This window comes from Corvus brachyrhynchos, unplaced genomic scaffold (assembly GCF_000691975.1).
Source record: "Corvus brachyrhynchos isolate BGI_N302 unplaced genomic scaffold, ASM69197v1 scaffold209, whole genome shotgun sequence".
Classification (NCBI taxonomy): Eukaryota; Metazoa; Chordata; class Aves; order Passeriformes; family Corvidae; genus Corvus; species Corvus brachyrhynchos.
In genome coordinates this window covers 3,078,439-3,100,446 of record NW_008246056.1, presented here as the reverse complement: position 1 = coordinate 3,100,446, position 22,008 = coordinate 3,078,439, and the positions used below count along the sequence as shown (strand labels likewise).

The 22,008-nt window shown below is 39.8% G+C and overlaps 1 protein-coding gene across 2 annotated transcripts in view; it reads left to right on the top strand.

The window, feature by feature from the left end:
• Positions 1–861: 861 nt before the first annotated feature.
• The window catches only part of SCUBE1 (signal peptide, CUB domain and EGF like domain containing 1), a 191,737-nt gene continuing 170,590 nt past the window's right edge, over positions 862–22,008 (top strand). For both annotated transcript variants that reach the window (XM_017745824.1, XM_017745823.1), the window contains exon 1: positions 862–1,079. In XM_017745824.1, coding sequence (XP_017601313.1) covers positions 884–1,079 — 196 coding nt within the window. In that variant the 5' untranslated portion in view covers positions 862–883. The remainder of the gene's footprint in view (positions 1,080–22,008) is intronic.

Sequence of the window (22,008 nt, the reverse complement as noted above, 5' to 3'; positions counted from 1 at the left end):
TGGCGAGGTGAGCGGCTGGGGGCAGTGCGGGGGGCGGGGCGGCTTAGGCAGGGCTTTAAGTGTTCCCATGTTCCCAGCACACCCTATCCCTGAATAGGTCGGAGTTGGTTTTTTGTTTTTTTTTTCCTATGCTCACTTCATTAACATTCCCACGACTACCAAATCTCCACTCTGTCTCATCCTCCTCCCTCTCCATCCTCTTTAAATTCGGGGGAGAGAACGAATGCCCGTCACTGCAATGTTTGTAAAGGCTGCCTACTCTGAAAACAAGAAAAGCAGTCTGGGTCCCCCCTTTCAGAGTCAAACTTACCCAGTAAGGAACCCACCCAAGCAGGGGCTGGGACGACTGCTGGGACTTTTTTCCTCCTAAATGAGTGTTGGTCCAAGTAGATGATGTTATTGCAGGTTGCTTTCCTCCACACTACCTTGCCGAGTTTCATATGGTCTTCCATTTCTTTTTTTTTTTTTTCTTCTTAGTTAAAAGTATTAATGTGGTTTTGCTGTTCAAATATTTCTTTCCCGTTCCCCCACCAGCATAGTTTATTTAAACTAGGGTCTATCTTTATAAATTAAGAAAATCTCCGTGCTAGAACATGTAAGTGGTCTTTTTTCCTCCTCTTTTTGGTAATTTAAGCGTTCTCTTGTTTTACTAAGATGTGGGTCTCCAGTACCATACTTATACAGCAGAAGCTAATTTCTAGTGTCTAAGTATTTAATTCATAGTGCAGAAATGTGAGACCGAGTCCCTCCAGCTCTGTGGAGCAGTGCTTATAAGTGACTTGAGGAGAATATCACGTTGGCTGGTTTAGTTATTTATCCTTAGATGTTCTCGTTTCCAGCATGACACTGGGAAGGCAGGCAGGCAAACAGCTTCAAGGGGAATATGTATCCTTGGTGTTTTGTGTTTCGGGTCTCCCTTCTTATCTGTCCCCTTGGGGTTCCTTCTGTGCTTCCAGATGTTGACGAGTGCGCAGAAGCTACGGATGACTGTCACATCGATGCAATTTGTCAAAACACACCAAAATCCTACAAATGCATCTGCAAGCCGGGCTACAAAGGGGAAGGGAAGCAGTGTGAAGGTAAGGACAGATCGGCTCCTCTCCTGTCTCTTCTCCCCTCCCTTCTCTTATTTGTTTGCTCTTTAAAAGCTTTTGTAAACAGCTGAATTCCTGAAACGATTAATGCAGATTTACAGCTGCTTAACCTCAAATCTGGGTGTTTATTGGCAAGCATCCCCCTGCTGCTTTTGCTAATTGTCCAGCACCTAAACCTTGTGCCCGCCAGCCTGCTCTTAAGAATAAAATAAAAAAGGGGGTGAGAGGGGGTGGCGTTCCCCACTGAGGCGATTCCCTGATAGCACCAGCTCCTCCTGAGCAGTGTTGGGCCCGCTGCCCTCGGGTCTCGAAGCACCACGCCAAACACGTGTGTGTGGAGATGGGATGGGATGGGCCGGGATGGGCCGGGCCCGGCCCCTGACCAGCTCCCCGGCAGAGAGAGGATGGAAAGGATTCGCCATTGTTTTCCCCGTACAAGTTACAGAAATCGAACAGGATGCTGGAGTTTGCTTCTCTTTGACACTCTACATGTGTCATGATCATATCTTTCTAGTCCATGGAACACTATTTTCAAAGGAAGCATTTCAGATGACTGTGCTTACACAGACTTAAAAAAACTTACTTTACTTCTCTATGTCCTCACATCAGTTTTGTAATTGAAAAAGACTCAGCAGGTTTTATTAGGCTCTGTGTACACTAATATTTTGGATTTTATGTACTCCATCTTGTCTATTGAATCTCAGTGGAGAGATTCTCTGGTGAAAAGAACCAATATTGTAATCATAGCAGAATGCCTTACAAATAAAAGATGCAAAATTATTATTTTTTCCTACTTGTAGGTGCTTAGTATGTATAACATTTTCCTTCCAAGTCTCTCTCGTTCTGTGACAGAATGAAACTTTAAAAAACATCAGTTTTTTAGAAAGCCAGTCCACTGAAAAGATTGAAGACATAGAAATTACTTTGGTCTACAGAAATTTGAAACCCCATATTATTCTCCATGGACTTCTAAAATGTTGGTTCAAGTGCCTTCATAAAGTATTTTTGTGGTTGTCCTATTTTTCTGTCTTGGGCTTAAATTGGCAGAGACAAATTCTGACTGTCCACCTTTTGGTGCTCTAGCATCTCTGAGCTGCTGCTCTTCTGGAAGCCAGATTTTCTTCCTTGCAAATGGGATAATCATTCAGCACCAGTTCTTTCTCTATTCATCCCTTCCAGGGAAAGAGCTACAGAACTCTGAGAAAATGTACTCAAGGCCGCAGCTGTGGGGGTTACAGCATTCTCCACATTAGTACTTGTTGTATTGGTTTTCTACATTAAAAGTTTCCTTATGCTTTAACTCTTCGTATTTTAGTTGTTGAGCTCTGTTTAGTGGTAGACATGGGTTATGCTTATCTAATATACGTATATCTCTTTGCCTGACTAGCCTTGGCTCAGGAAAAAACAAAACAAAACAAAAAACCCAAACTCAGTAAGTAGTAAAACCCAATATTGATCTTTGTACTGATGTACAGAATAATGGAACATCTGGGTCTGATTTCAAACTCGTATCTAATAGAAAGTAGTGTCTGGCAAGCCTGGTAAGTAAAGCAAAGTGGGGCAGACTGCAACTCATTCTGCATGGATGTTCAGCATTAGTCAGGTAATGTAAGCTGTCTAAACCAGGTATTACTGTGCATGATATATAACTTTTTTATCCAATATTATGGTAACAGTTCTAAAGATTTTGCATCAGCTCTGTGTCTTAAGTCTTAGAATGTCAAATTTTGGAAGAAGCAGAAAGCAGAAAGGGACAGTGGAGGTCTAAGATCTGCCTCAGGCCTGCTGTACATGGAGAGTGGATTTATTTTGCATCTTGAGGTTAAGTATGTGAAACCTACAGAAATAAACAGACTAGCTTAATTGATTGGTTTTGAGTATTCTGTCACAAGACAACCTCAGTGATCAGCTGTTAGAAGTTACCTTTTAAGATGAAAGCGACTGTTAACAAAGATGAAACCCACTGGATAGTTTTTGTCATGCCAAAACCAAAACTAGGTCATTAAATGGTTCTTGGTCTTTATAACTGGGCTTTTCAAAACAAGCCTTTTGATCAGTGAAACTAGTTACCTATGAGGAAATGATTTTGTTGGGTAATGAGCCTCTTTGGGTAAGTTTGTAGCAATCTACCTGTGTTGCTTCATGTCTGAAGAACATTCGTTATATCCTAACTGACTCGCTTATAGTGCAGGCTCTCATACAACCAGATTTTACTAAACAAGTAGAATTGTCATTCATACAGTACAGTGAGCTTAAAGACATTATACTATCAAATACCTTCTGATAAATTTTAGTGAGCTGCCAGTTTTGGTTGTTTTGAGGCATTGCAATTAATTTAGAAACATGCATGTTTTTTTATTTTAAACAGTAATCTTAAGTATTGCTTTTGTTCTCTTAAAATCCATTTTAGAGCAAGGGGTAGAGTATGGGAAATAACATCTTTTAGATGATTCTTAGGAGTACATATTTGTACAAACACGTCCTGTATATCAATATGTATTTGGGTACTCTTGTGTATTTATAGTTTTTCTGAACAATGGGATCTGGAGGCCAATGCAGTAAGTGTGGAGCCCAGCCACTTGTGCAGGATTTTGCTCAGGGTTTGCTGCTGTGAGCTGAAGGGTGGGGAGAAATACATATGACACAAATATTTCTTTAAGGACATGTGGAGAGCTCTAGCAGCAATTATATGGAAATGAAACATTTTCCTGCGAGTCTGTTAAGTTTATTCAGTAGGGAATTTCTTTCTGAACTTTGATTTTCTCTCAAAATGTCTTTTGGCCTGGGTTTCTCCAGAGTTTATGAGGATTGAGGATGACTTCTCAGTTCATGGATCTTTTTATTCCCTTTTTTTTCTGGCTGTCTTTCTTGCCTGAACCACTTGACCTGTTTCTTTCCACAGAGCATAGTTCTTTCTCCAGACAGAAGAGTTCCTCGTTCTTCCTGTGTCCTGTCTTCTGCTTCCCTCTGTAGATTTCAGTTGACCTTTTTCTTTCTTTAATTAGGAATCTGTTATGCTTGGTAAAGACTCCTGGTCAGCATTGCCATGATATTTTCCCATATCACATCATGTATCAGTATCCTTTGAACACAAATTCTCTAGCTGGCATTTTCATAGGACAGAATAATGTGTCCAACCCAGGTAATCTTTAAAAAATAATTGCTTTCAATTCTCCATTTCTAGTCAATATACAAAATCCATTAATTGATAATTAATTAATTTACTTGTCCTGTCACACCTGCTATTACCTAAGAAGTCTTCCCCATTGTGATTTTAGTCAGGATCTTAAATGCAGTGGGCTGGATTCAGCTGAAGGCATGATCTTTCATGGTCCATAGGACTTTATCCATATCTTCTCAACATTGAATTTTGGCTTCCCCATGGGGTGGTATCTCAACAAAATTGTGTCAAAGCAATGGAAATTCCAGAAGGGTCAAAAGGATTCCAGGTCCTGGGGTTCCTTATGCCTTGGCAGAGCCTTTTTTGTCTCAGATAAAATGTGTGTTTGTAGTTTTAGGATATTCTGTCATTGAACAGTGTATGAAGGGGTTTAGCTCTCAAACATCCTTTCAGTTGTTTGTGGTTTTTACTCCATGCTACTTCTCTGACTACTCCAAACTCTCATGCCATTAATGGTTAAAATACTCTGTATAGTTGTTGGTTGATGTTTGTCTGTGCCCATTTTATATCCAGTTAGAGTTAAGTTTGTTTTATAAGTTGATTTTTCCCTTAGTGTGACTGTAATTTCAGTGAGTTTCTCTAGCTATTGGGTTTTTTTCTTTTGGATTATACCTTACATATAGGACCCCTAAAACACGTTTATTGGGACCTAATTCTTCTGGATTGTAAAACTCTGAGCTTTCCCATATTGCCTGAGGTTTTCCTCTTGGAGCATTTTTCTGCTGTCTTTCATTGTATTTTCATAACTCTGCTTCAGTTCTTTTAATAATTGATCTCATACAGTTGTTACCATGTTTCTTGAAGTCTTTGTGCAGAAGAGAAATGTTCACAACTTTCAGCTGGACTTTTTTCTTCTTTTTAATTCTCCTGTGAAGCTTCATAATGTTGTTGATGGATTTCTTGCTGAGGGCAACACGCACATACCATGGCAAAGTGTCTTGGTAGAGTCTGCCTTGAGAGAGTGGTTTTCAGATGTCTGCTCACGCTGGAAATTTGTGCTGTAGCAGTAGCAGTTCTGCTTGACTGCGAGGTGAGTGGGATTGTGCAGTTCTAGTGATTTAAGTTTGTCATGTGTTCATGTATTTGTAGTCTTTCTCTTAATGTAAATAATCATTCTAGATAAATAGGCAGGTGATGGTGATAATCTGCAACAAGGGCCTTTGTTCTTGATTGCTCCAGTGGTGGCACCTCACTGGGTTTAAGCATGGTACAGTCTCAAAATAAAGAGAAATCATTCCTGCCTCAATCACAGGTATATTCAGCCTCACAGCAGGTTATATTCTGCATATGTCTGCTTGGAAACACAGACCAGTTGTCCCTTCTGACCAGTCATTATCATCTTCAGTAGTTTTGTGGATGTGAAGCCAAGTTTCTGCTTGTACCTGTTTGTTACATCTATTTTTAATGGATTTTAAACAAATCTTAGCAATTGGAAAGACTTCTCATCACTTTCATTTAAATAATAATGATTGACTCTCCAGGGTTGACTTAATATTCCTGTTATAATTTTAATCTCGTTGACCTGTTTTATCTTTCATTTTCTTAAGAAGCTCATTAATGGTCTCACTTGTTGGATTTTCATTTTATTATGGTCTTTGTAATACCTGCTGTGTTCTTCTCACACTCTTCAAAAATGAATCCAAATATTGTGACAGGGCTGCTCAGAATCAATCAACGTGGAAACACAGGACTTTCCAGACTTTTCATTTCCCAGCTTCCAGTCCAGTATCTCATACTAAAGTCTCCTTTTGTCTGCAGGGAAAAGTAAGTAAGGCACTTCTGGATGTCTTTTAAGTGGAACAATGATCCCATTTCTTTTAAGAGCTCCATGGTGTCCCATCAATCCACTCTCAGCAGTTCTCTGTTTCTTGATGAAGAAACCGTCTTCATCAGTGATGTCCTGTGAGAGCTGGAACACTGTTGGTGTCCTTTGGTTTCTGAAACTCGGACATCTTGATGCTTGCACAACCCTAGTGAGCTTAGGCTTGTTCTGTCTGTCTCTGCAGAATAGCAGTGATACCACTGAACAAGGCAGTTTAAGTGACTTGTTCCTGACTGATGATTCTCCCAATTGCAGTAGAGGTGAATTAATACTTTCAAGGACTCCCTTGATCTCACTGAATGAGGTCTGTGGTAGGTATTGGGTGCTGAAGCTGCTGTGCTTTCTGGGGCTACAATACCTTGACAGATGGTGTTCGTGTCATGTGTTGAAGTTCACGTCACCCTCCCCTAAGGGCCGTGTTCCAGATGAGACCTGGTGCTCCAAGTCTGTGCTGCTGGGTTTGTACCACTGGCTTGCAGCAGCCCATCTGAGCACAGAACAAGATACCCTGACACCTCCAGATTTTAGGGAGATTTCTATTCCAGGGTCAAATCTTCCTTCCCAGTTTGATTCACGCAGATTATGGGTTTACTCTGGTTGAGCCTCTGAGCAGATTTCACTGAAAGCAGCTTTCACAATGAAGCAGTACATGTCAAAAAATGAGGGAGAGAGAATATAAACTAGCTTCTTTGATTTGAGCTGGTAACTGCTTTTTTATTTTCCCTTTCTCTTATTGGGTAGCTTGATGCATTTTATTTGCGTTAGGCTGATAAAAGTGTTCCCAGAATTGCATTCTGAGGCCTTCTATATCTCTGCTTTTTTCTTTTTCCTTTTTTGTTTCAATTGTCTGGTACTATTTAAGACTCAATTCTGACTTGCGAATTTTCCAACTTGCACCAGGGGATGAATTTTCTTGGGGGATAGAGAAGTGGAGCAGTAGCAGCAAGTAAGAAAATACTCCTGAGAACATTCTGTATTAAATCAGAATTTTATTACAGCCTAAGTGAATTAACGTCTTATGATAACTTTTTTTTTCATCCTTCATGCTGCTTCTGTTCAGTGAATAGGGCTTTTATTTTGGTCAGAGTTGAGCCTTGATTTTATTTATTTATTTATTCAAATTACTGTAGTTTCCCAACTTTGTTCAGAAGTTCATCTACTAAAACCAGAGTATCCCTTAGCTGGGCTGAGATGCCCTGTTTAACTGCTCCCAGGGCCATCAGTCCCCATGTGTCACGAACCCTATTGTTCTCTCCCTTTTCTTCCCTACCCTGTCCTACCTCTCAGAGCTGCTTTCTGACAGCCCATGATGCTGCTTCAGTGAACAGCTCCCCCGGCGGTCCACTTTGGAAATCTTCCATTTTGACTTCGAAAATGAACATTCACTCCAACTTCTTTTTTTTTTTTTTTTTTTTTTTTTCCTCCAGAAATGCTTCTTGGATACAAATATCACTATATTTCGCATAAATAAATCCCATGCCATATGAAATATGGGCCTCATTCTTCAACAGCATTACATGTAGTTCTCAATTTGGAAAAGAGAGGGTCTTTTTCCAAGGACACCTCTCTAAATAGTTGATAAGCTCCCTGTCTGCTGGATGGTCTGTGGGTACTCTGGGGACTTATATATAAAATTTCATCAGCCTCAACAGTTGCTAAGCTGCAGAACCCAGGGTGGCCTCCTGGGGTGATGTAAACTTGGTATTTAGAAGGAACTTCTTTCCCCCCAGATATACAATGTAAATTAACTGCCAGGAAAAATGATAGTGAAATGAAGGAACATAAAATGTACTAAGTTCAATAGCTCTGTCCTTCTTTTGTCTTCATTCTTTTTACATCTGCCAGATACTACCCAGTTGTCCTTGTTTTCTCACCTGTCACCTTGACTTTGGTGCAGTCCCCTTTCCTTACAGTCTTCATTATGTTGTCTTGTATACTCTGTTACTCAGCTGTCTTTTAACCTTGTCATTTCCCTACTGCAAATCCTGCTTCTCTTGTGTTCTTTTCTCATGTATTTTCAGTTATTTCATTTACCTTTCCTTCCCCTGTTGTCTCAGTGGCTTGCTGCAGTTACAGCAGTGTTGTTCTGAGTGCCAGTGTCCCACAGCAAGACCTGTGGGCCTGGAGAGCTGGCAGCTGTAAGCTCTACGTGCCCCTTACTGGTCCTTTCCCTTGAGTTTCATCTTTTAGTTAAAACAGCTCCTACCAGCTCTCAGATTTCCCCTTTTTTCTTGCTTTTTCTCCCTTTTCTCCACCTCTTTCCTGGCCCCCATCAGCAGCTCGGAGCTCACCTGTCCCTCGGCACATTCCCTACTGTTTCCACCCCCTGGAGACCCATGGCTCGTTCCTCAGTGGCTGGCTGGAAAAACATCTTTGCCTGGCTGCTTGCCATCATTTGTTAGCTCCTCTTTGATTATGGGCACTGTCTTCATGTGTGTCCATTGCACTGCTGAAATACACGTTCTTTGATCTGAGGCTGATGCAGGACGTGGTCAGGGAGCCTCTGCTGGGATGATGGCAGAGGAGGAGTTAGGGAATGTGACCTCCTGCTGCTCCCTTGCCCACATAAGCTCCACTAATGCTCCTTTTGTCTCCTCTGCATTTAAGCCAGGTAGCATCCACTCTGTTAGCATCCATGCTGTTAGGACACTGTGGAGAGAGTGGGAATCCCGGATGGTGTCTGTGCCCGTGGAAGAGGATGGTGGATACAGTCCCTGTACCCGTGGTACCAGTCCAAGGCTGTTCTAGCCCAGGATAGCTGTGAACCTTACATGCAGGGCAGGTTTGGCCAAAGCTCAGGCAGTCCTGGGATGGTGGATGTGTGGTAGGAATTTGTAGGGAAAATGTGTGTGGATTCTGGTTGCAAAAGGAGTAGTACTCCCTCTGCACTGATTTAGGAAATTCCTTTTCCTTGATCGTGCCTTCTGTTTTGCACAGGGGCAGTTGATGTGGGGCTATTCTGGGAAGAATATCACTGAAATAATACCCCCAAAAGTGGAAGAAAACACAAAGGAGTACAGTCTGGCCCTGCAAGCAGCTCTACACTGAAAAGGCAATGAACTGGAATATAAAGGCTGAGACACATGGCAGGGAAAAGGTGGTGGTGAATAAGGTGAATAGATTTCCTAACCTGGTTTAGTTTCTAAAGCCATTGTGGTGTGAAACTACAGCATAAGGTCAAAAAAAGACACCTACCAAGAAGGTTGTTTTGGAAACTTTAGCTGCCTAAATTTCTGCAGATGCCTGTTTAGCTTTGAATTTATTATATTCTTGGGGAAGGAAGGGGGCTAATGAATTTTTAGATGGCGCTTTTTTTGTTGTTTGGTATATTTTCAGCTGTAATTTGACCATCTTTTTCTGTCCTGAGAAATCTCCTGAAAGGTAACTCCCTGACACCTTATTGGAAACAAAATCTGAGAGCATTAAATAAATGTTCAAGCAATTGGGGGAGAATTTTTAAATGTAACAAAGCAGTGACTCTTCCATATAATCTCTTTAGAAAATAGCTATCTCCCTGAGTTTTTTCCTTTTTTTTGTTTTAGTATATATATTTGTTTTAAATGTCAACTGAAAAAAAAAGACCTGCTTTAAAGCAGATATCTTGCAAGAAAAAAGTATATTTCATATATAAATGTTTGGCAGAGTTATAAGAAACTGAAGATAAGGTCTGACAGACCCCCTTGAAATTTCAAGACTTTTCTGCACATTTAAGATGCTGAGCAAAAGGAATACCCTTACATTACAGTTGGCAGAATTTTTCTCTTCGAATGCCATGAATCACCAGAGTACTCAAGCATGTACTTAATCTTAAGAAACTGTTACATTTTAAAGTAATTCTGTTTAAGTGCTTTATTAAATTGAAGCTATTGCCTTATTTAAGTTACAGTGCTGCTTCTCTGGAGCCTGTAGAAGGTCACAGTTTCTCTTTCAGTGACCAAGGAATTAAAAACAAAATCTGGATCATTTAAAAAGGTGATTTGAGTCCTTGATCTTGCACATACTTTAGACCTAAACTTAGTGCAGTTTGTTTGGTGCTGTAGGACCCACAGACAACATACCAAATTCAAGACCATGCTTTCACAACTGTTGATAATGCTTTACAGCTATCAAAGAATCAGAAATATTAAATAAACAACTTTCAGATTGTTCCAATTCTTCCAATCAATTTGTTAAGCAGATGAGCTGTTATCTCAGAGAATGTAAAAGCCAATTTTCATTTACTCTCTCAGAGTGATGTTACTAAGCTTCATACCATCATTCCCATGCCTTCATTTGCATGAACCACTGTCAGTCCTTACATTTAACATCATGCTCACAGAACATCAAAAGTTTAACTGAGGGGGGAAAAGAATAAGAGCAATGCATAGTACCAATTTGGTGATTATTAATGTTGTTGGAAGGAATGGTGCTGCTGCAGAGTGTGCTTCAGAGAAGGGGAACCTCTGGAGAAATAGGTATTTGTTGGACTTACCATTGCTGAAAATCCTACAGGACGTTACTGCTGTGACTTCTAGCTCTTGCTGTTGTAAGAGGGGAACTGCACTGAAGTGCCTTTGTTCTGATTTCATTATCTGGAAGCAGAGGTCACATTCAGAACTTTCAGTCTCACTGTTATAGTGGAAAAAGGGGTTGAAATAAGTGGGGTGTTTGCTTTGCTGAATAAGTAGCTTAGGTAATGCATATCTAAATGGTTTGGCAGCACATGCATAGAAAGAATTTGATATCTGACTTCATACCTCTAGAGATGTCCGTGTCTCTACCAAGTAGAGTTGTGCCTTTATTCTTTTTGCACATTTCTGTTTGCAAAAGGATTCCATAAAAACTGTGACTTGGAGACACGCCAATGTCTTTCGCTAACTACAAGGCACCAAAGTCCAACTTTATTTAGAAATTTCCATTTTTTCCTGATGCATTCCAACCTGTCTAAAGGTGAATGTGATCAAAGCTCCTCTTTGCGTGTCCTTCCCCCCCCCACACACCACTTTTCTCTTAACGCAGTCCAGTTCTTGCTGGCACAGTGGTAAGAGTTCATCTGATCTTTAGTGCAGGTCTTGGTACCGCACCCACTGCAAAGGCAGGTGGTCTGAACGGGCTGCTCCTGCTCCTGACTTGGGATTTTCCCAAGGGCTCTCGTGGTGGCTTTGTGTGCATGGGCACACTGGGTAAAGGCAGCGTCCTTTGGCTGTGCTGCAGACCGAACCCAAAGCCATGAGGGAGCCTAACTGCATTATTTGGCTTCTAGAGGGCAGACACAAGTGGAACCCTATGGCTTTTGCTTGGCTTGAATTCCTAGGGAAGCGATTTTACCTCCATTCAGACGGGAGTGTGGAGACGTATTCAGAGTGCAAGGAACAAATGAGGGAAGGAGGACTGCCAGGATTTCTCTGACTTGTGACTGTTTTGGCTGTAAGAGTGAGACAGGGAATGGGTATAAGAGAGCAATAGGTAATTTCAGCCTGTTGTCTGGAAATAAAAACCTTCATACTAAAATGCTTTGGTTGGACACGGTCTGTTTCATTAGATATAGAATGTTTCACTTTGTGAAAATGGCAGCAGCTTATTCTGTATACACACAGTTTTACATTTAAGGAGATTATGGCTTCAGAATGGAAGAACTTTTATAATACAGTTCTCTCAAAAGCTTTAACAATGGAAACAACCCCATCAAATTGTTTACAGTATGATTGTTTACTAGGAAAATACTTTTTTGTGATATGGGTAAAATCTAAGGTGTTGTCACTTAAGTTTCGTATTAACAATCATTTCTAGGTGTATATTAAACGTATTTCTCTTCTTTATGCTTCTGGCACTTTGTATCCTTTTACTGTCTGTTTTGAAATTTTTTTTTTTTTAATCTTTTTCTTGAGGGAAGTGCAAGAAGTGCAGTATAAAAAAAATTGTTGACTGCATCACATGTGGTCTTACGGAGGAAAACCCAAAAGCTTTAGCTTTTATTCTGAACAGGGAATACACAGAAATCTGTTCAGGATGGCAACAGCAGTTGCATTAATTTTCTAGAATAGCTTAATGGCACAATTTACTTTGAGTTAATACAGAAGTTTCCAGTGCATATTTCTGAGTTCTTTCACTGAACTTTGTTGCACTAAAAAAAAAAAGAGTTATTAGAAGAATACCTACCTGTACTGCTTATGCTGACAGGCTCTTAGTGATGAGCATTAATATTGATGTTATTATTAGGTACTAGTCATAATTTTGAGCTGTTTTAAGACAAGTATTCCGGTGGTCTGTATGGAAGACAACAGGCAGTTGCTGTAGCCTGCTCCACAGTGGGCAGACAACATCAGTCTTTATCCTGAGTAGGATTACACGATACAATTGCCTGTGATAGCAAGAGTCTGGACTCAAGGGGACACTTTCTGGAAGGAGCAGCGTGTTTTCCTTAGTGCTGCCATCCAGTGAGGAAAGCCCCGGAGTTTGTAGTTGAGAGCACCTGAGTGGTCCTGTTTGCACACAGCATTTTCTGTGGGTCTCCTGTTTAATGGGAAGGACAGCCTGTTGTCTTGATAACTGTGATTTGTTTGGGCTCTTTTGGGGGGAGTTCTGAAGAGTCCAAAAGGCAGGTGAGAGGTCTGAGTGTGAGTGTTACCAGAGGGTCCTTCTGGAGCTGGGCTCTGGCACAGGCGGGCAGGGAGATGTGGGGGAGGCTGTCGTGCCCTCAGGAATGCAGCCTTGATTTGCTCACCCCGTTTGGCTTGAACTTGCTGAAATACTTGATCTTAAAGATGAGACCAGGCATAAGGAATTTCAGTCTTTGAAGAAGCTGTGAAAATGGGGAAAATGGGAGATGGAAGGTGAGGTGGGAATGCTTTAAAAAGGCCATTTATGTAAGTAGTACGAATCGTAGTTTACTTCTACCTGTCAAGCACACACACAACATCTATGCTTAAGACCATCATGCCAAGTATAAGCACAACTATCAAGAGACAGAAATATGCCACTAGGAAGTCTAGTGCATATTCTTATTATTGATATTTATAAAATTAAGGAAAGGAAACATAATAGGAACAAACTTTATACTATATAAAACAGCAGAATTTGTATTTATATTTTGGGGTTTTTTTGTTAAACGTATTGTTCTACTGAAAATCTAGTTTACCAAGAGTTTCTTCTTCAATAAACTTTATGGTGAACAAGGAAGTAAAAAAACTTAAGGGAAATAAATACATGTCTTCTGGTCTGAATTAGTTACTGACATAGTCTTTTCTATTTTAGTATTTGAAGCAGGAGGGAGTGCTTTAAATGCTTCAACCCATTTAACCTTAATTGCTTGGTCTTAATAGACATTTGCTAACTAAAGGAACCAAATTATAGCTTGAATTAGGCCTTACTAATCTTAATTAGAAGCTCTACTTTATAATCAGAAACAGCCTATGTTTAAAACAGTAAGCATTTCTTAAATGGCTTACTTTAAAATTCTAAGGCCCTTTTGCTAATAATTGTTTAGACTGAATACGGGTAACCATTATTCTCCTTATATTGCACTTAATTAAAAATATCTCCTCCATGTGGTTTTGTGCAGTCTGCTGGCCGTAAAATTGTTTGACTGGTGGGGGGTGGGATTACTTTACTTTTCCTGTGGTAATTTGAAAACATGTTTCTGCCTTTGTTTTAAAAGTTTTCTGGGGTCACAAGTTACAAGATTAACATGTGAATCAATACAAACATTCACTTCCTGCATTTGTCTGTCCTCAGGCAAAGGCTTGTCAGTCACTCACAGCCATTAATAATACACCCTATAATTCATTTAGTTTAACGTTGAAATCGTGCTCAGTCACTTGATTATGGTCTCTGCACTCCTTCAGAGACCTAAATTTCAGTATAAATCAAGTCTCTTATATTGGGTGGGAGGCAGACCCTGGCTCTATCTGTTGAGCATTGCATGTATTAAGAGAGCTCCTGTGCCTTTCAGGGCTGTCTAAAGAGGACAGAGGGTGCATTTAATGTGTCCAAAGGTGGATCTCAGTAGTACAAATCAGCACATTTAAACCATTAGGCTTGCTTTCCTTTTATAGTTGAGGGAGATAAATTTCCTTCATGCAGTTTGCCTTGCATTATTGGAGACAAAAAGAGGTCAGATAAATCATGTCCTGAAAATAAGAGTCTTCTTTCTGACACAAATGTGGGCATCTACAGTGGAGGCATGTAAAGTTGGATGAGGTGTATCTGGGCAAAGAGCCTGCTGTGAGATTCAAATTCCATTTAAATTAATGAAGAATATTCTGTACTTGTCCTTCAAATTTAACCAGGACATGGGATTTTTAAGCTGCCATGTTATCACTGGATCACTATGAAATTTATCCTCCCAGTCTCAGTTTTATATTTTCAATTCTTTAATTTTTTTTTAGTTCATCCTACTCAGGAAGCACTGCTAGACCATGTGATCATACTTTTATTTAATTTGCAATGCTTTTAATTCAGTGGCTGAATTACCTACTTGCACAAACTAAACACAAATTTAAAGTCCTTTATATGCCATGTCTACTAGACCTTTATGTGCACTTGGGACAAATGAAAGTGGTCAGAGCTTCTTGAAGGTCAGTTTTGTTTGCCTAGTTATCAGATCTTTGCAAATCCCCTAAAGCATTTTTTAGAATTTCTCCTTGTTGTCCAGTTACTTTTATGTCTGTGCTAATGGAATATACAAAGATTTTTAAATTATACCCAGTACAGGAAGGCAAAATCAGGACTCTTTACAGTGGGTGCAAAAAATCTGGTCCCTACCTATGCTTCCTACCTATGTGTATTTATCTTCTAATATCAAAAGTGTGTAAGCTGGCCAGACCAAGTTTGACTGAAGGTCTGTCTAGCCTGATGTGCAGTCTCTGACAGTGGCCAACAGTGGATGCTTACAGTAGCTTACAAAAAACCCATGAAATGGAAGAATGCAGCTTGAGATTTAAAGACCTCCTGAGCCAGAGGTATCATTCAATTCACTGTGTTTAATGACATCTTCAGAATGGGAAGAGAAGATAAGTATATTTGCTTCTCCAGGGGTTCTGCATAACTCACAGTGGTGTACAGGTGATTAGCCATGCTCAGAACACTGGGAAAGCATTGTGCAGGAACAGGTAATTGTGTACACCTGTCTCTCTGCAGCCTCCCATCTACTGTGGTTTACCAGGAACCTCACGTTGTGTTTCTCTACATGAGCAAACCCTACAAACCCTAGTTTTTGTCTTGGCAACTAACAGCATCTTCAGAGTGATGAGCCTTCACACCTTTCTGAAAATGAGACTTCATTAAGGAGTGTCTCAAGTCAGTTGTGAAAAATTAATAGGTACTTTGAAAAGTTTGACCTGGATGTTTGACCTAACTTCAGGTGGCTACACTGTTAAATCAGGTGCTGTGGATAAACACCCATAACCCTATTATTTCATTTTTGATTCTTTTACTGAGGCTGAAGTCCTGTATTATTTGTGGGTGAGTTAACTAGTCAGGCCTTGCTGCCCTGTTTTCAGTGGATAACAAAGGATGTTGTAACGTGTTCTCTCCTGGACTTCTGTTTATGCATCTTAGAAATACTGTGAATATACACCAGAGACAGTCCTAAAACAGGGATTCTCTAGAAAGATGGGAAGGAGGAAGAAGCATGTGGAATTCATGAAGAACATTTCAAGAAGTGACATCTGAAATCTCTAGTTTTATGTTGGATGTACTGTCCAATTAAACAAAAAAAAATGAACCCAAACTGTTTATTGGGTTGTTAATCAAGTCTTTAGGCAAGACCTTTTGCTTATCTCGGCATAATAAAATAGCATTGTTGTGCAAGGCACCTCATAAGAAATGATCTACGTGAGAGTATTGGCAATAGGTCCACAGGACTAAACAACTATATAAACTTAGCCACTTTTATCCCTCTGCTGTTGGGGAGGAGGTCAGTTCAGTTGTACAGCTTGGCTTTCTGTGCTGCATTCTGTCAAAAGCAGATTATTATGTGAACACCGCACAGAAGCTGAAGGCATTCTTTGGTTCTCTCTACCTAACATTGTCCCCAACATAATGAATAAATAAAAATGCTTAAAATTCCCAAAGGAAAATTTCCAGGCTATGAATATGAGCACTCTTCAATTTACAGCAAATGCCCGTGTTATTCCTGTGTCTGCAGTTTCATCCTTTTTTCATTTAATAGTGTTAATGGAAGCTGTGTCTGCGTTCTAGTACAGGATATTTGAACACTGGAACAAAAATATCTAATTTCATGGCAAAGCTAAAATTGCATCTCTTTGCCCTATCTCCCTTTCTGGTCCAAACATCAGATGTCAGCACAGCGCATAAATAAAAATATTTGATGATTCACAGGTCAGCAATGGTGTTTTTCAGATTTGAATGTTAGATTTCATCCTTACCACTTTTCCTGGACTTTACTCACTACAAAATTGGCGTTAGTACAGCTTGCCCTGGCCTCATCTAACCCTCACTTGCCTCATGTTCAGCAAAGATGTGTGCAACTTCATTAATTCTTGTTCCTGCTATTGCTTACTTCTCTAGTTGTCAAAGAGTCCAGGAAATGTTTTGAGAGTCTGGAAGGGGTAATGATGATGGAAAAGCCAGTGGGTTGCCTGCTGCTATTCATTTTCTGTACATTTATGTCCCTGCTGGACAATGGCTACACATCCACAGGTCAAAAACCAAAGGCTGCTTACCACTGTTTATTAGATTTTCTCTGTGATTATTTGTCTCTGGTGATAAATAGAGCTCTGGCTCACAAGACTAATTTCTGCATGGCCTTTTAAAACACTGGGGAGAGCCTACATCATAACTGATGAACTCTCTTTGTGAATAAAATTTTAGAACTGCCAGAATGTATCAGGATTGGGTTCTCTGTTACAGGAATAAAATAGCTGGAATCGTTACATCGGTGTGGTATTTGTTTGAAAATAAAACCCTTTTTGCATTCATCTACTGCAACAACATCTAGGGCTTCTTGTTGATACTGGCCAGGGCCATGCTTTCCAAAAAGTGGAAAACATTCTGTCTGTACATCCAAGCAAAACTGCATGGCAGGTACTTTACACACTGTGGAGACAGAATTGTTAAGAAGCTGAGAGAGGCTGTGCCAGAATTCTGAGTAGCAAAATTGCCAACTGTTTTGGCATCTTGAAAATAGCTCCATGTTTCATGATTGTACAGTTCTGATGGAGAGAGCTTTTAGAGCTGTGAACTGCTTCAGACAGTGCTTCTATGAGCTCACATTTAGGGTATAATCATTATAGGTTTAGTAAGGTTTATCTTACTGAAAGCAAGATGCTGAAACACAAATCTGTAACAAGCTTAAATTTTCATTACAGGAACAAAATGTGACTTGATCATCTGAAACTTTTGCATAGTAACGAAATTTGTAGCCTGGTAACTTTTGTACCTTCTAGATGGTGCACAGAGCTGAAGGGTGGTAGACAAAAATGAGTTTAAGCTTTTTTGCAAGACTGTCTCAGATTAAAAAAAGGTATTGTAAATATTTGATTATTTCTGTTCAGTTTAGTCTTCTCAGATCTTTGTGAAGTGAATGTGTCAAGCTCATAAATGAACCATGTAAATGGCTTAATGTAGGGTCAACTAATTTTACTGTTTGTTTCCTGAAAAATACCCACAGCCCTGCAAGGGACTCGTGAGCAAAATTAACACCACTCTTCTGAAAACATAAACTAAATACAAGTAATGTATCTGTATCTAGGCTGGAGCACTTAAAGTCTTCTTAACACCATAGAAAAGAGAAGGAAAGCAAGAAATCCTCAGTACTATCTCCTGGATTAAAAGAGTGTAATGTGAAATGATTAATGTAGGGAATCAGGCAACATGCTGGTATTATGAGATTCCTCTTGCCAGAGGTACCCTGGAGTCTTAATTACCGTGAGTGTGAGGGACGCCTGTTTCGTTGAGTTTTAATGAATGACCAATACTCTCATTTTTCAGTGCATTCCATGTGTGTTACAACTGTTGTACCATCATGCAGACCCTCCTAGACTGGGTAAAAGCTTCTGTAGTTAGAAAAACTACTTACAGCAAAACCAAACATTATGATTCTAAACCAAAGGAGGTTCTGTGTTTGATGACCCAAGTTACCGTCCAGTCAGCTAGGGGCGGAGTTACAGCCTTTATCCTTGTGAAGGACTTAGGAGTGGCACTCCTGGTAGGCTGCTCTTTACTGTTCTCTGCAAACCAAAATGCTGAGAGGCCTTCAGTTCATAAAGGATGTTGTTGGGGAATGGTATGAATTTGTCTGTATTCAGGGAACAGGTGGCAAAATAGGAGGCAGAGTTGGTTTCTGGGGCTTCATAAATATTGGGTCTGGCAGGGAACACAAATTCATGGTTTTCCCGTGCATCATGTTGGGAAGTAGCCACACAACTTCAGTAAATGTTGACATGAAGAGCAACCCTGAACAGGTGATTCTCTCATAGCAGGACACGCCAGCAGTGCAATGCAGAGCTGATCTGCTCATAGACAGATTACTTGTCCTGCCAGTTTTTGTAGGCTGGCAAAATTAATATCTGATACATGTCTGATACAGAGTAGGAAGTTTGACCAAGTGGTACAGGATGACAGGAAGCCCTGTATTTTACAAATCTTGCATGATATAAATTACATTATATTCCCCAAGTGGTTAACCAGCACAGAAGAGTTGTTCTTAGCCAGGAGTATGCAATAAGCCAAGGACTACTACTAAAGTACAGGCAAGAAAAACAGTTTGAAAAAGTAAGCCTGCTGTCAGAAGATGTAAATTTGCTGTACAAGTGTTTCCTCTTCTGCTGGAAAACATACTAGTTCCTCATATCCAGGAAGGCTGGAAACCACTGCTATATAGCCTCTCATACTGTTTTTGGTCTTGGCTTTTTCAGTCTGAAACAGAAGTAGTGTCAGTCTGCCAGGGACTAAGGAAGCATGTACTCTATGATACCAAGAAATCTTCCATTTGACAGTGCATAATCTGCCACTGACTTGTTCTGAAATGGGCAAGAAGCCACCTTCTGTTCCCCCCCAGAAAGGGTCACATAAGATAAATTAATATTCATTCACTGGTAGGTTATTAAGAAATTTACTTCAGAACTGAAGGTTGGGATTTTTTTCTCTTTGTCAATGGACAGACGTTTAAAAATGAAATGCAAAGGAAGGTTGGAGATACACCATCTGAGAATGAGATGCCTGCAGAGTCTGGAAAAAAAGTAGGTGAATTATATCTGTATCAGTGAGCTTATTTCACTACTTGAAACATTCTTCTCAAAATTTATAGGTGCATATTTGAATTTAAAGATATAGGAACTACCTCCTGCCATGACTTACTGAAACAACTATCATTAGGATGCATGCACACCAGCAGTGTCAGTAAGGCACACAGAAATACTCTCCCATTAGATCTCCAAGAAGTTCGAAGGTTCATTGTGGAATCAAACATTTCCCATTATATTAAAAGAGGGAATCATGGTGGAAAATGGCTGTGATTTAGAAGTGGTGGGAAAAACGCTGTCAAATGTCATGTTTCACATTCATAACAGCTTGTGAACAGGAAACCTCTCTGCTTGAGCTTGTTGGGCATGGCAGCTACTAAATAAAGACAGACTCTAAAGCTGTTACGTGCTCTGCAGGTATCCATCTTTATTTGAGTATCTCATTTGAGTTCAAAGAACTTGCAGCCAATCTGTTTAAATATCAATTAAGACAAATGTCAAGCCGCTACAAACTCTAATCAGAGGTTCAAGATGCTGAATGCAGGATAACAACAATTTCGGGTTTATTTAGGAAAAAAAATTCTATTTACTATAAATGAAGCTGTAATGGTCCCAAATAAGTTCCCATTGTGCTAGTCGAGATGGCAAATGTCACACAGGGATACTGAGATACAAGAATAGAAAATATATTGTTCCCTAGGGAAAGGACTCTGCTGAATTACTTTTTTCCATAAATGATTCTAGCTCTCCAAAGGTTTCAGGCACCCAAAAAGTACTGTAGGTAAATAGCTCTGTACAAGCCCAGTATTAATGCAGTAGGAAAACTTGCCAATTAAGCAGTCAGAAACTCTGTAAGGTCCTAAAGTGAAGAGAGTTCCATATCACTTATTTGATCTCCTCCCCGTTCCTGCTGCTGGGGTGTTCTGTACACCACCATACAGAGTATTTAGGTGGCTGGCAAATGACACCAAATGCATACAGAGTCTCAGATTTCAGTTTATGTGTTACCTTTTTTTTCAATATTTTTATTTATTTCTTACTTCACTGTACTTCAGTGATAACTTTCCATTGGCAAAGTACGTGTGCACTGAAGGAGGAATACCTGCCTTGAACATCAGGCGTCCTCAGAGAAGGAATCAAAGGGGTGGATTCTTGTGTCTGTTGTCAGTTTGATTGGCATATCAATGTCCAGCTGTTAAAAATGTTCTTTCCACTCTTTGAACTAAGAGTTTAAATAAGGAGGAAAATGCACAGGAAAGAACAGTGACAGGAAATGGAGGAAGGGAAGGTGAATTTAAGAAAAGTGTAAGGAAAGGAGTCTCCAGACACCATATTTCTTATTGATGAATGAAGAATGGGATGGTTACTCACCAAAAATGTGAGATACAGCCATTCAGCTACTGCAGAAATTTTGGATTTTCATCATCTATTGCCTTGTTTCATTTACCAGTGTGGGAGCTGAGTCAGCTGAAGTCAGCTTACAGCAGTGGGTGCTTGATACTGTCTAGTCACTGGTGTCTTTAAGTGTGACCCTTTAATTATCTTTCTATGATGCACAATAGTTGAAGATCATTAACTAAGCCTTGGAAAGTAGCAAGTGTTGAACACACCTACATTTTCTACAGCTGATAAACTCAGTTCAGTTACTTCATAACCTCCTTAGAGAAGGACTTGTGTATCTGAAAGCTTGTCTGTTTTTCCCCAACCAGTGAGGGTGACTCCATCCTTACTCTGTGTGACTTGAAAATTTGATTCATGCTTGCTGTACACAGTATAATAATAGGAAAAAAAATTTCAGACAAAATTCAGGGCAAAATAGGGATCATTAATAGCTGTCTGCATTTTCTTTAAAATTAAAAGTTAATAATTGTGGTTAGGGAAAAAATGATGAAACAATAGTAAAAAATATTAAATAAAAAAACTATAGAAAATTAAAAAGTCATATCTACAGGCAGTGCTAAATGCGATGACATCTCATCTGTCTTTCAGATGTATCCTAAATGCTTTTAAGCAAAATAGTTCTAAACATGAAACTGTTCACACTTTAAAAATGTGTGTGTTGTTTAACCAGCTGGACACACCTCTACACAGTTTGGGTTGTATTCCATTTCTCCCCCTTCTTTCAGGAAAGTACTTTAAGAAGATATAACATGATGTGTTTGGCTATCACAGAAGGAAAGGAAACAAAACTGCTACAGAGTACTTGGTCTTTTCTGGAAACTGGGTGAAATGGCTTCCAGAAAAACAGCACAATACCACAGATTGCATCCAAAACATGTCCACTAAGTTGGCATGGCCTTTTTGTTTTACTGCTGGTTTAATACTGGGAAATAGGGGCTTGTGACATTTTTGAAGGAAGCTGTAAAATTGAATTTTTTTTTCCTTTGTGGATGCACTAATGGGAAAAACATGGGAGAGGCAGTACCCATAGTGCAAAGGCTCTTGAGGGATTTACACTGAAAAAACCTCATGTTAAACAACGTATTGTACCTGTTCTTTTTCCTTCTCCACTGAGAAACATCCGGCTGCTCTTTTTGAGTTTACCCTGCTCCCAGCCTGCCCACCCTTGACCTTGCCTCTTAGAGAAGTCCTAATGGCTATCAAATTTTACAGTTTTCTTTGGCACAAGCGTCTTGAAAACATCATGGCAACTTAAAAGCTGTAAAAACTGCACTCATTGTTCCTCTGATTCATTAGATTGTAACATTTACAAGGTCACAGCATCTA